Here is a 14052-nt window from a genome sequence, read left to right on the forward strand (position 1 = left end):
TCCGGCTGCTGCAAGTAGCTGTGATCCCCTCTGTTGAATGGGGGATCTGGTTCCCCTGTTGTTTTGAAGATCACACAAGACTTTGCCAGAAAGGGCTTGGCCTGGTCACCAGCATGAGGTGGTGCCCAGTAGGTATAGTGAGCACTAGAAGGTCTGTGGGGCCTGGGCTCACTCTTAGGCATTTTTGTTCCTGGAACACACACGTGTGCAGAGTTCCCAGACCTGAGAAATCATTGTTTTTAGTGACCATCTCGGTGTGCACACATAGAGCACCTACTGTATTCAGAGGGGTGAAGTCACCCAGGCGGTGGCACAGCCAGGAGTCGGGGCCAGGTCTGGTGATCCGCAGGCCTCCCTTAGTGGGGACCACCTTAGGTTCCCCTCCTTGGCCACCTTCCTGGTGCCCAAGTTACCAGAACGTGCACACAGAATGGGTGTTTGGGGTAGAGGTGCCTGGGGTGGGAGGAGGGCAGCCAGGGGCAAAGAGATGCACCCCTCAAAGTCTGGTCCCGCAGGGGGTCCCCAGGAAAGCCGCTCTGGGGTCCGGCCCTGCCAGACTTGCTGTGGCCCTGTGCTATGCCAGGCTCCCCCCCGCCCCCGAGGCTCTGAGAACCTCCCACGGGGGCGTCTCAGCCTTGCTCGGGACCACACACCTGGGGTTTTTGTTGTTGGGGAACATTCTGTGGGAACACCGCTTTAGGACTTTGCTGCAGGTGTCAGGTCTAGCTTGTTTGGTTTGAGGAAAAAGAAGTGAGGCGCCAGTGGGATTTGGAGTTGCTGGGAGGGGACAGAGACCCCTCCGTGGGGCTCAGCACAAAGGGGACAGGGAGACCTTGCACATCCTTACACAAGACAGGATGCCTGGGTCCTCACACTCAGGAGAGGCTCAGCGAGGGTGACAGTCCGAGTCAGCAGCTCTGCTGAGATGTGGTTGTTGGCCAACTCGGAGAGGTCCTTTCTGGTTTCCTTCACTCCCTTTTGCCCCCTCCAAATCAGGGTGAGAACCCCACTCTGAAAGCTCTGCTACGACGTGCTGGGTCATGTCAGCATGGGGAGCCTTGGGGTCGGGGCCCAAGAGGAACTGTGGAGTCAGAAGACACACGTCAGGGACAAGGTCTCTGACGACACCGTCTGCCAGGCTGGCCTGGAGCCCAGAGACCAAAGCCCAGATTAGCAGGGCAAGGAGGGGCGGGAGGGTACGCACAGGAGTCAGGGGGACGTTTGTGATGCATGAGCCCCCAGGCCGTGCTGTGAGGGAGAAAGCCCCCCATCACTAGAGATGTGCAAGCAGAGGCCGACTGGCAAGGCTGCTTGGGAGGGGTCGTCTGTTGCATGGAGTTAGGCCAGGTGACCTTCAGGGTCCAGCCACAGCTCTTAGATGCAGAGTGAAGAAACTGCTGAGACCAACAGGTGAAATTAGAGGGGGAAGCCAGCCAGCCCAGGAGCACCGGTTACCTTCCTAAGCCTCCGTCTCCCATGAGTAAAACAGGGGCATTAAACCTACGAACTGTTGACTGAGCACTCGCTCAGCACCAGCACCCCAGGACCATCAGTTCATCTACTCCTCGTGGTGTTCTTCCAAGGCGTGCTTCTGACCCTTGTCTTACGGCGGGGGAGCCAAGGCTCCAGGGGCCCAGTAGCTCTCCCCAGGCCACACTGCCTCCCCGAGTATCATCCCTATCCCCGGCACAGCAGCCATCAATCCCTTCCCACCCTTCTTTGCCCCGAATGCCGGCTGGGCTCGCCAACTCGGGGAGGCGGCATAACTCAGCCTCCCAACCCCCGTCGCTGGGAGCCAGGCCCCTTGGCCGCCGTGCTCCAACAGGGGGACTGGAGGCCGGCCGCGGGCAGTGGGCGCAGGGAGTCGCGGGGGGGGGCCTCCCCCCACCTAGCAGCCCAGCCCACTTGCCTCACCCTGCCGTCTGGGCGCCCTGCAGACATCAACGAGTGCCTGGCCAACAACGGGGGCTGCGACCACTTCTGCCGCAACACCGTGGGCAGCTTCGAGTGTGGCTGCCGGAAGGGCTACAAGCTGCTCACCGACGAGCGGACGTGCCAAGGTGAGCCCCCGTGTGCCCCCAGCCTGCGCGGGCTCCTAGGGCCAGGGTGTGTCGGCCCCCACTGGCCATTCCAAATGTGCACCTGCCCTTCCCCCCTTCTCTGTCCTTCATGACTCTAGAGGCCTTCAGGACACCCAGTCCAACCCGTCCCTTTTGTGGATGGGAAACTGAGGCCCGGAGGCACATCAGCACATGTGTATGTAAGGGGGGTTGCCACAGTGAGTCGGTGGCGGAGCTTGTCATCTCCAGCGCCCTGTCCTCCCTGGCCTCCTTCGGAGGCTTCAGAAGTGGGCTGCTGCCACCTGGTGGAAGGCATGGCACATTGCAGGCGCTCCCCTGCAGTCCTTCCTTAGGGTTCCCGGGGGGCCTGCGAGGAGCCACCAGGGTGATGTGAGGTCTGGGCAAAAGCCAGGAATCACAGTCCAGCACAAGTCCAGGAGTTATCGGGATGCAGTGAGAGCCCAGAGGATGGGCAGTGGAAAGAGTGGCCAGGGAAGGCTTCCTGGGGGAGGGGACACTGGTGAATAGGCGTTTTCCCAGAGGAGTGGCAGACTGTACATGGCAGAGTCGGGCTATCAGTGCAGCTCAGGGCTGGCCCTGGGGCAGCACGAGGCCCTGAGGGCCAAGGGATGCGTTCTCCCAAGGACACCCACGAAGGCAAGAGCAGGAGGTTGGTAAGGGAGGGTCTGAGGCCAGCCTGTCCTGGGCCCATCCTATGACCCAAGCCAGTCCCCTCCCCTTCCTGGCTCGACCTCTTCATCCCTTGATGGGTCTCCTGGCTCTGTCTTCCCCTTAGGATGTGAGGGCCCGTTGGGAGCACGTCACCTGTCCAGGCTCCTCTACACTTTGACTTAGTTTCTCCATCTGCCTTGCTAAATTCTGTGGAGGGCTAAGGGAGGGCCCTTGACTTTGTATCCCCAGCTGCCTCGCGAGACAGGTGGGCCATCACTGAGGCGGCCATGACTTGTCTGCTTCTGGGCTCCAGCCAGTCTTCTCCACCCTCCACCTCTACCAGGCTCATCTCTCTGAGGCCCCCGGGGCTCTGGCCATGTCCCAGCCCTGCTCCAGCACCATGCCAGGCTCTAGTTTCCTTTGTCTGACACTCAGGCCTTTGGGATGGGGACCTCAGACACCTCCCCAACCCCCCTGAGCTCCACACAGTCCCCTGGAGGCCCCGTGCTGCCCCTTCCCGGCCTTTGCTCAGAGCGCCCTTCCCTCACTTCCATTCCTTCCTTCCAAGCTAGTCCCATCCTTCAAGGTCTAGTCCAGGTGCCACAAGTTCCAAGAGATCTTCCCAGATTCCCCTGCTGGGAGGGATCACATCGCTTTTGAGCACCCACAGTGTGATTCCTTCCTTGTGCTAGAATTATTAGAAACACATGTATATCGTCAACGTGTGTAGTCACGTGAGCTAATATATATTCAGAGAATGACCTCCAACTACAGTGCCCATGGAAAGGTGGGTCAGTGTCTGTTTTACCCTCAGGAGTCCCCATCAGCTGTCCCATGAGAGCCATTTTCCTCAGAATTTATGGCCAGGACAGACCTGTCTCCTACGATCATGTGGTTCATTTCCTCCTTTCTGATAACAAGCAGCCTGTGACCCTTTTTCGTTTTTTACCCTGGCTGCCAGGAAGCTCAGAATCATATTTCACATACTGTCAAGGCTATCTTGTTATCCCTTTTGGGTACATATTCCCCCCATACCCCTTTCTCTTCAGGCTGTTTTCCTTGTTTTCTCAAGAGACTTCTTGTAGCGATCGGAAAACACACTGTGGTTGGCATCCAAAAGGCCTGGCTTCGTGTCCCAGTTCATTTGTTTCCTCAGGCAAGCCCCTATCAATCTCCTGCAGATGCGGATTAAATACTCGTCCTGATCACAATTGAATGTGAGGTATTAAAATGGCAGAGAGTCATGGTAATACCTTGTATCCACAGTACTTCCACCCTGCCCACTCCAGAAAAGATGGGAAATGGCTTCTAAGCCAGAAATGTAAGGTTAATGGAGACAAACTGGGAAATCGGGCCGTGACCAGAAGGCCAGCATTCACTGTGGGTTGGCTGTGCACTAAGCGTCAGGGCCCAGGGACTGTCTGTGCGCAGATGTGAGTTGAGCGACTGAGTGAGTGACAGGCCGTGCCCACCCACCGGGCCCTGAAACTCCTCCCCGCACTTTGTCTCCCTGTGGCCACACAGACATCGACGAGTGCTCCTTCGAGCGGACCTGCGACCACATCTGCATCAACTCCCCGGGCAGCTTCCAGTGCCTGTGTCACCGTGGCTACACACTCTATGGGACAACCCACTGCGGAGGTCTGCAGCCCGCCCGCCAGGGCCACCTCCCCCTTGAGGCACGCGCCTGGCCACACGGCCACCTAGGCTGCACCCCACACCCTGACCCCTACCTTGACTCCAGAGGGCCTGGAAGGGACCTAAGCAAGGCCAGGTTCTGGTGGGCAGAGGGGCTCAGCCAAGAGCAGGGTGGGAAGATGGGGGCGGGGAGCAGCAAGTATCGGCTAGGTGACAGGCCTTGGGCCAGGTTGTGGGCATAGGCCCCAGAAATGGCAGTTATAAGGGACCTTCACTCCAGAACGGGAGATGGCCACTACACAGAGAATCCCGCAGATGATTCGTCCCAGTGGGAGAGGGTGGCAACAGAGAAGGGCAGCGTATGGAGACTGGGCGGTGGGGGAGGGGGGGTTCCTAAATGAGGAGCATGCCGGCAGGATCAGCATATGCAAAGGCACTGAGGTAGCCAGTAGGGGGACCCAGAAGCAGCGGTGGAACCCTGTGAGGGAAGGAGAATGTGGTGCTTGATGCAGATAGGAAGCAGGCCTTTGTGAGATGTGCGGGTGACTTGGGTTTTATCCTAGTGCAATGAAAGACTACTGGAGGGTTTAAGTAGGGGTGTGATGTGGGCATGTTCAGGTAATGAGATCACTCTAGCTGCCACGTGTTTAGGAGAGTGGAACCCAGGGCACCAGTAGGGAGACAGCTCCAGGCACGGGAGCCAGAGCTACTGAGCTTGGGCAGGGTTGAAGTGTGCCAAGAAGGGGAAGGTTCTAGAAGTGTTTAGCTACAGATGATGGGACTTGGAGATGTGCAGGCATGGCAGCTAGAGGTGGGGGAGCTGAGAATGGCCCCGAGGTCCTGGGGTCTCCTCATTTCCTGTGACCGCACTCCCTCTGCTGGGCAGCTGTGCAGGTCACATGGGGTTGGGTGTGAAGTGATCAGGCACAGCTGGTGTTGGGGGGAAGGGGCTCCTGGAGTGGGCTACAGATTCTTCTGGAGGGACCCCCAAAAACCTGGGCACTGGCTCCCCTGGGCCTGCCGCTCCCTGACTGCAGGCCACGCAGATGCTCAGAGCCAGGCACCCCAGGATGAGTTGGCCCAGCCCCTCTCCCCATCTCCAGCGGGTGCTCTGGTTTCTTGGAGGCCAGGGCAGGAAGGGCCTTGGAGGTGGCTTCTTTCACCCTGGGGCCCGTTGCGCAGAGGGAAACAGCCTGTCTAAAGCCCCAGCGAGAGAGACCTCACGACCCCTGCCTCACGAGACCTGCTTGGCACTTGAATTTTGTGCCATGCTCTGCCCTTCCCCCAGTCCGGGTGCAGCTGCTGGAGTCCAGCAAACCGCTGGGGTTCCTGGGGGAGGGGGAGGGGTTGGTGTCTGTGTCCATCAGCCTCGTGTGTGTGCACTCCTGTGTGTGACGCATGCAACAGGTCTGCGTCTGATGAGTGGCCAGCTGCCGGCAGAGTCAGGGGAGTCTCGGCCCGCTTGTCCTGGGTAGCCCTGCCCTGCCAGCCAGCCTCCTGCCCTGATGGCCTTCTTCCCACCTGTGCTTCCAGATGTGGATGAGTGCAGCATGAACAATGGGAGCTGTGACCAGGGGTGCATCAACACCAAGGGCAGCTACGAATGCGTCTGCCCCCCGGGGAGGCGGCTCCACTGGAACCGGAAGGACTGTGTGGGTGAGTGCCCTCGGGTGGGCCGCTGCTGGGACCCCTGAAGAAGGGCCTGGGCGCTGGCTTCCCCCCTTCCACCAGGTGCCTGGATGGGAAGGGCAGTGACCTCTCAGGGTGGGATGAGCTTGGAGTGAGCAACACAGGGCCTACCTCACCTGGGAGGGGGGTTCTCGGCAGGGAATCTCTGCTGCTGGAATAGGGCTGATGGGAAGGAGGGCTTGGAGGTAGAGGGGACGTAGGTGGGAGAGCACACTGGGTGCCAGCCAGAAACACAGAATGGGACCTGCAGGGAGAGGGGTTCACAGAAGCGAAGATCTGGGGTTTAGTGTGTGCAGCCAGAGCTGTGGGCTCAGGAGGAGCTGGGGGCTCGGAGGGCGCAGCCGTCTCTGCTCCCCCTTCTTCCTCTGGTCCTGCCCAGGAAGCTGGGGGAGGGAAGGGGGTGGCTACTCAGGCTGCAGCAGCATCAGAGTCTGAAGGGCAGCCCCTGGGTCTGTGCAGCCCCACCACTTGCCCAGGCCACCAGCGCCACAAGGTACAGCATAGGAAGAGCAGCAGGGCTCCCAGAGAGCGCAGGGTTCCTGCGTCCCCTGCTGGAGGGCTCCCGAGACTTGGGGCAGCTCTAGGCTAAGTTCTGGGCAATCCCCCACGTTCATTAGTTCTGCAAACACGTGGTCGCCCACTACATGCCAGGCCTGCTGTGGACGCTGGGGCCATGGCCTTGAAACGGCTCTTAGATCCTGGCCCTGCCACGCCAAACATCCCCAGGGCAGCCAGAGCCAGCCTTTTATTTTCTTTTTTTAAAACTTTTTTTTTCTCCATGCCCAGTATGGAGCCCAACACAGGGCTTGAACTCATGACCCTGAGATCGAGACCTGAGCTGAGACCAAGAGTCAGAAATTTAACCGACTGAGCCACCCAGGCGCCCCCAGAGCTAGCCTTTTGAATCTGACTCAGAACATGTCCCCCTCTGCTCAAAGCCCCCCACTATTTCTCTTCATGTGGAAGCAAAGCCAGAGTTCTTAGAAGGGCCCAAAGGCTCCTGGACCTTGGCCTAATGGCCTTCATCCCTCACCCTCACCTGCCCTGTGCCAGCCTCAGTGACCTCGAGGCTGCTGCCCACCCCCAACTGACATGGCCGTGCCGGTGCTCCCCTCTTGGCCTGGAGGGCTCCTCGTCCCTATCGCTGTCTGCTCTGGGAGGCCTTCCCTGCACCCCTCCCACCACCCCCGCCTCCTCATTTTCTTTTCTCCCACTGTACTTCTCGCCACTAGACATAGTATCTGTATGCTCTACACAGCAGAGCACAGACCTCTGCCTGTCTCGTTCGCTGCTGGATCCCCAGCACCTCGGACAGAGCCTGGCAGGTGTAGGCACTCAGTACATACTTGCTGAATGAATGAGTGAAAGTATTGAAGAATGGATACCAACGCTTACATCCGCTAGCAAAAAGCTGAATGTACTTCAGTAAGGATTGCTGTGCTGTTCGGGCCGTCCTGGTGAGCAAAGGCAACCACTGCTCCCGTCCAGAGCTGCAGGGAGGAGCCTGTCTGGGGGCTAGAGAGGCAGAGTTATGTGGTGTGCATCCCAGGAACATGGCCCGTCCTGGGTACTAAGGGCGAATGGGTCGACTCCAGCCTTAGAAGCCTGATTACTGAGTGAATCTGCCACCCGTTGGCTGACTTTCCAAGCCTGGATGGATTGGCTTTCGGAGGCATGTCTGCTGATCGATGAGGGTCGTGCTAGGTCTGGTGTTGACTTGTTACCAAAGCTGTCGGGCCAGCAGGCTTTCTCTAAGTGTATGGGGAAGGGGCCCTCAGTCAGAGCTGCAGGAACGGCCACTGGGGCTTGTCTGGGTCCTCACACGGCCACCGACCCTGCACCAAGAGTCATTGGTGGAGGTCTGATTGTCTGGTCACTGTCGGTCAGTGTGATTTTATCCCATTTCTCCTAAGTCATCTGCTAGGACCGTGGTGACTACATAGAAGCAGTTAGCATTCTGGATACTAGATGTGGGAAAACTGAGACGAACAAGCATAACTGAAAGTGTTCTTAGAAGGTTCTGGAAGGCCCTCTAGACCCATGACCCAAGAGTTCCCAGGGCTGACCAAGAAAACTGGTTCCACCAACTCCCTGAGTCTGCTGTCATGAGCAGGTTGCTTTCCCCTGTACTCTCGACATGGACCGTCCCACCTCACCCGTGCTGTGAATCCAGGTCCAAAGAGAGCTGGCAGTGACGAACCCCCTGACTGGTCAAAAGAAAATCCAAGGTCTCACTGTTACCCTGAGCGCTTGCCCTAGGAATTCAGCTTGGTTCGTCATGCCCCCGCAGCACGCCATAGGCTGTCTCATTTACTATAGCACCCAAGACAAGGGGCACATTTTTGATGATCCCTTGGAGCTGCCCGATTCCTGTGGATGGAACCGACAGCCTCCACGGTTTGCTTCAGCAGGTGTCGTTTGTGTCCCTCGGAAGGGAATTCTGTCCTCAGATGGTTTGCAAGAAGGCATCGTTCACTGAGGGGTGGGGGGAGCCATGCACTTGGAACAGCCTAATAGCCCCCCAGAACTGTCAGCTGTGGTCCTGGGGGGCATTGATGAGCAAGATCCCACGTAACAGATGGGATCCTCCTCAGCGGAGCTGTAGGGATATTGTCTGGGGTGGTGTGGTGAGAACCAGTCAGCCACGTTGCCAGATAGCTGAATCCACCTTTCCCAGCGCGTGGGCATTCTCCTTCTCTTCTATGTATTGTCCACAGAGAATGCGTAATTCATAAGGTTTGTGTAACATGCTTCATGCCGGCTTTCAATACCGATTTCCCTGGCAGTAGCTTGGGAGGACTGATTTAGAGAATCAGGATGGTGGCTATCACTAGCAAGGCCTAGATCCAGGCCAGTTATTACGGGTGGGGGAAGCATAAAAGGGCAGATCTGCGGGTGTAACCCTAAACGTGTAAGGTGGGAGAGCGTGACCCGAAGAACCAAGAACAAAGTTCTGCAAAGAAGCGCGTGGAAGACAGTGGTTGCAAACGTCAAGGAGAATTTATTCCAGTGGCCTTAGGTGAGAGCTGTCCCTGTGTATCATCTTCTGCCTGTCCTGAGAATCTTGGGAAATAGCTGGTTTGTGTGTTCTGTCCGCTTCTGGGGGTTCTCTCGAGAACCCCAGTTCAAGATCTGTAAGTTGTGACTTCGTAGTAAGTTCTAAAAAATCCACTTCTGTGTTCCCAGAAGATATGGGGTAAAAAGACAGTGAAACCTCTGAGTGGTTTATGAATAACCCTCACAGTAAAAGGTGTCTGCATATTACTAAATGAGTAAGTTGGACTATCCCAGATAAGGAACTCAGGATCTAGGAATATTTTAGCTCCTACGAGTGGTGTGTTTTTCCCAGCAAACGACTGCTTTGATTCATCCAGAAAGTAAACATGTTTATGAGTGCGCATTTATAACCTGTAAAATCCATTTGGAGATGCCCAAGGGGTCGCTTAGGGTTTGTTGTGGTCTTTACACCTTACCCAGGATTCTGCTGACTGCAGGTGAGCCTTGAACCGCCTATCTCCTCCGCTGGCCTGGGAGAGTCTCTCACCCCGTCGTCTGACCCCACAGCCGGTCTGTCCCTACTGGGATGAGTTTTCTTAGAGGAAACATTAGCACACGTCCGTGTGAGGTGGTCTGGTGGGTCCAGGGGGCCGTCCTGGCCTCACCGGGCTACCATCCTCAGGGGACTTGCAACGCAGTTGTTCCCCTTGGCTCCTTCTCAGAGTAGGAAGGCAAAGCTAGTGTGTCGGCAGCGGAATCCCCACCTCTCGCACGGATCCGTCTTTCTGTGCTGTCGGAAGTCCTTGCCTAGGGGTCCCGTTTAGCGTGATGATCCAGGAAGCATTGCCTCTGACTTCCATCCCTTGTACCGTTGGGCCTCTGTGTCTTAGTCGTGGGCAGTAAACCTCTCTGTTTCCAGAGCACCAGTGGAACGCTACAGCCGTTGGTAGACAGAGCTATCTTTGATCTTTAGCAACGGAACATGCCCTAGAGAGGGCCACAGGTTTGGCCACTAGAGCCAACCTGAGTCCCTTAGGGCTTGACTCCAGCCTGGATAGTTCTTGAAAATCCAACCTAGTGTCGTCTCTCCTCCTTTCGTTTTTTGTTTTTATTAACAGCTTCATTGAGATATAATTCACATGCCACACAAGTCTCCATTTAGTGTGCAGTTCAGTGGTGTTTCGGATAATCACAGAATTGTGCAACCACAATGCATTTTAGAGCATTTTCATTACTCTGGAAAGAAACCCTATGCCCACAGCAGTCGCTTCTCATTTTCCCTCAACCCCCCAGCCCTAGGCAACCATCATCTACTTTTGTCTCCATGAATTTGCCAATTCTGGACACTCGGCATAAGTGAATCGTACAACATGGGGCTTGTTATTCCATTTAGTGTCATATTTCCAAGGTCACCCGTGTCATAGTGCGTGTCACTGCTTCATTCCTCCTGATGGCCATATTATATCCCACTGTCTGCTTGGCCCACATCTTGTTTATCCACTCATCGGTTGATGGACATGTGGGTTGTTTCCAGTTTGGGGCATGTCATGAAGAACGCTGCTGTGAACAGTCCTGTAAGGTGTCTGTGTCGACATATGTTTTCCGTTTCCTAGGATGTATGCCCAGGGGTGGAATTGCTGGGTCATGCCCTAACCCTGGGTTTAACTTTTGAGGAACTGCCAACCTGTTTTCCAAAGAGGCTACGCCATTTGACGTCCCACCAGCAGTGTGTGAGTTTCCAATTTCTCCACGTCTTCAGCCACCTTTGCTGTTGCCTGACTTTTCGATTATGGCCATCCTTGCAGGGTGTGAAATAGTTTCTCATTGTGGTTTTGATTTCATATTTCCCTGGCAGCCAGTGGTGTTGAGTACCTTTCCATGTGCTTACTATTTGTAGATGTTCTTGAAAGAAGTGTCTATTCAGATCCTTTGCCCGTTTTTAAAATTGTGTTATCTGTCTTTATTATTCAGTTATAAGAGTTCTTCATATACTCTAGATACAAGCTTCGTACCAGATATATGATTTGCAAGGGATTTTCCCCATTCTGTGTACTGTCTTTTCATTTTCTTGATGGTGTTTTTTGAAGCATAAGGTCCAATTTATGTATTTTTTTCCTTCGGCTGCTTGTGGTTTGGGTGTCATTTTTAAGAAACCACTGCCTAACCCAGGGTCCCAAAGATTTACAGCTATTTTCTTCTAAGAGCTGTATAGTTTTAGCTCTTATACTTAGGTCTTCGATCCATTGTGAATTAATTTGTATACGGTGTGAGACAGGGGTCCACCTTCATTCTTTTGAGTGGGGATATCCAATTGTCACCGTGCCATTTGTTGAAAAGACCATTCTTTTTCCCCATTGAATTATCTTGCCTTTCTCTTAAAATCATTTGGCCATAAATGTGTGGATTTATTTCTGGGTTGTCTTTTCCATTGATCCATTTGTCCCGATGCCCATATCCCACTGTCTTGATTAATGTAGGTTTATAGTAAGTTTTTAAATCATGAAGTGAGGATCTTCCAACTCAGTTTTTTGTGTTCAAGATTGATCTGGCTATTCTTGAACTTGCCTTGAGTTTCCATATGAATTTTTAAGTCTCTTCATTTTTAAGATACGTGCCATCAACCAACAATATTGAGTCGGGATTGGTATGGGATGTCCAAAAGATGTGTTTTAGATATGAGCATGTCTCAAGTACAGACACAGAGAGATGAGTTTCTCCCTCAGGAACGGGTAGGAGCAGGGGCGCCGGGGTGGCTCAGTCATTAAGCATCTGCCTTCGGCTCAGGGCGTGATCCCGGCGATCTGGGATCGAGCCCCACATCAGGCTTCTCCGCTGGGAGCCTGCTTCTTCCTCTCCCACTCCCCCTGCTTGTGTTCCCTCTCTCGCTGGCTGTCTCTATCTCTGTCAAATAAATAAATAAAATCTTAAAAAAAAAAAAAACCCTCATCTGTGGTTTAAAAAGAAAAAGGAAGAGGTAGGAGTTGCTCAGTGGTAATATGAGGAGGACAAAGGAACCAGATACCATAATTAGTTCAATGACGAGTGGAGAAAATCCTGGGTGTTTTCAGTTCTCAGTGGGGATCATCCTGCATGTGGTACCCTCGGATTAAAGGTAATTCTAGGACAAGATCTGAAGATACTCTACCTACTTTAGCCAAGGCATTGTCCTGAGGCAGGGAGGATGAGCCTTGGTCATGGGTATTTGCCATGTTGTTGAGCTTGGATCCTGAGAGCATGGCCTAACTTTTGTGTGTTCGTAAAAAAAAAAAAAAAAAAAAAAAGTATGGCAGTCTGGACTCTTCTTGGGCTCTGTTCCATTTGTTCTGCTGATGCTGTGGAAGCTTTGCTGCAGGGATCCTGTTTTTGAATCATACATAATATGTATATTAAGGCTCCTGTCAGCTATAATTTGAATCATGTGTAGGAGAATTTTCTGGGACCTCTAAAAATAACCTCACAGGTATATTTTAGGTGTGTTTATTTGGAGGCATATTTTAGCTGGCAGTCCCATTTGCAGAGGAGGTCCTGCCCCAGGACATGGGTAGGGGCTTTGACCCACAGAAGGGAGGGTTGTCTTCCAGTAACGGCTCCCAAGGAGCGGTTACAGCGTGGAACCTGGGAAAGGACCAAGGCTTGTTAGAGTGCCCACTGCCTCAGTGGTTTTAGTAGATCAAGGGCAAGGCCCCCCCAAACCTTCTGCAACTTCCTGTCCATGTTCAGAGCTGCCTCCTACTATCTTCATTCATATTCTCCCACAACCAGGCATTCTTACTTTAAGGAAACGGACTTTTTTTTTCTTTCCTTTTTTTCTTTCTTTTTTTTTTTTTTTTTCTTATCACCAGTCAGTTTGCCTTTCCTCTCGCTTGTTAGGTGACTTCACACTTTCCTCTGGGCTTTGGCGTTCTGCGGTGGTGGGATCGATGGGTGTATATGGGGGGGTCAGAGATGTTGCCTACATGCAGCCCGTGAGCTCGCTTCCTGCTGTTTCCCGGGTGCCGCGGGCATCCCCAGAGACAAAGGGCTTCAGTGCTCAGCACAGCAACCAGCATGAGAAGCACATTTGTGTGGGTTCCCCTGCCCCACCCCCAGGTCCCATCTGCCCCCTCGACTCCGTGCAGGCAGAGAATTTGCTTCCCAGCCTGGGAAATTCACCACTTCTATAGTGAACAGGCCGGGCTGCTCCTTCTCTAGGAAGAGATGTCCCCGCATTCCTCGCAGCTGCTTGAGGCAAACACAACCCTAAGAAACGGTCTGGGGAAGGAGCTGTCCGCGCTTTGTGTCCTCGGGGTCCCAGCGAGAGCACCCGGAGAGCGCCCATGCTCAGGGCTGGAATGGTCTGCCCTTCCCAATGCGTGGTCCCCATTGGTACCGGAAAGCAGAGCTGTTGTCCGCCAGTAATCACTGGCGATTCCCTTTTTTGGAGAAAATCCAGGGAAGTGTTGGGGGCTTAGGTCTCCCTTGGATGTTTATAGATGGTTGTCCTTCTGCTTCTCAAGCAGCGAGAACATTGGTTCCTCCTGGGGCCCTTCTGTCTTGCATTATCTGTAGGCAGCTTTCCTTGAAGATTCCTGATTCGTTGGGAACAGAGGACTTTCGGTCTTGTATTTACTTGGGGGCCAGCCGTTTTATCTGGAGGGCCGTGAGTTTGCTTTTATTTCTAGATTATTTACTTTCTAAGACTCCTTGAGAATGTCCAGCCGCATGTTGAAGATCACCCACACTGGTGATTTCCCACTTCCGTGTATTTTTCCGGCTGAGTCCCCTACTTCAGCCTGCTCGCCCGAGCGACCCGACCCTTGACGACAGCCTCCGAGGGGCGCTTCCGGGGGTGTGCCCATGTCAGCCAGTTGTCACTGAGCAGCCAGACGGGGATAAAACCAGTTCTGAGTTGACCATGGCTATAGACCTGTCAGTCCTCAAAAGATTAAAAAACACCCGAGAGGGACACCTGGGTGACTCAGTCAGTTAAGTGTCTGCCTTCCACTCGGGTCATGAT

General features: G+C 54.2%; 1 protein-coding gene across 3 annotated transcripts in view; it reads left to right on the forward strand.

Annotated features, from left to right (window-relative positions):
* Positions 1-14052, forward strand: part of SCUBE1 (signal peptide, CUB domain and EGF like domain containing 1) — a 137191-nt gene that overhangs the window by 105467 nt on the left and 17672 nt on the right. For all 3 annotated transcript variants that reach the window (XM_087868638.1, XM_045779905.2, XM_087868639.1), the window contains 3 exons: positions 1938-2060; positions 4257-4373; positions 5904-6026. In XM_087868638.1, the coding sequence (XP_087724764.1) occupies positions 1938-2060; positions 4257-4373; positions 5904-6026 (363 nt within the window). The remainder of the gene's footprint in view (positions 1-1937; positions 2061-4256; positions 4374-5903; positions 6027-14052) is intronic.

Source organism: Ursus americanus, chromosome 17 (genome assembly GCF_024610735.1).
Source record: "Ursus americanus isolate L20-20 chromosome 17, mUrsAme1.1.p, whole genome shotgun sequence".
NCBI classification, from domain to species: domain Eukaryota; kingdom Metazoa; phylum Chordata; class Mammalia; order Carnivora; family Ursidae; genus Ursus; species Ursus americanus.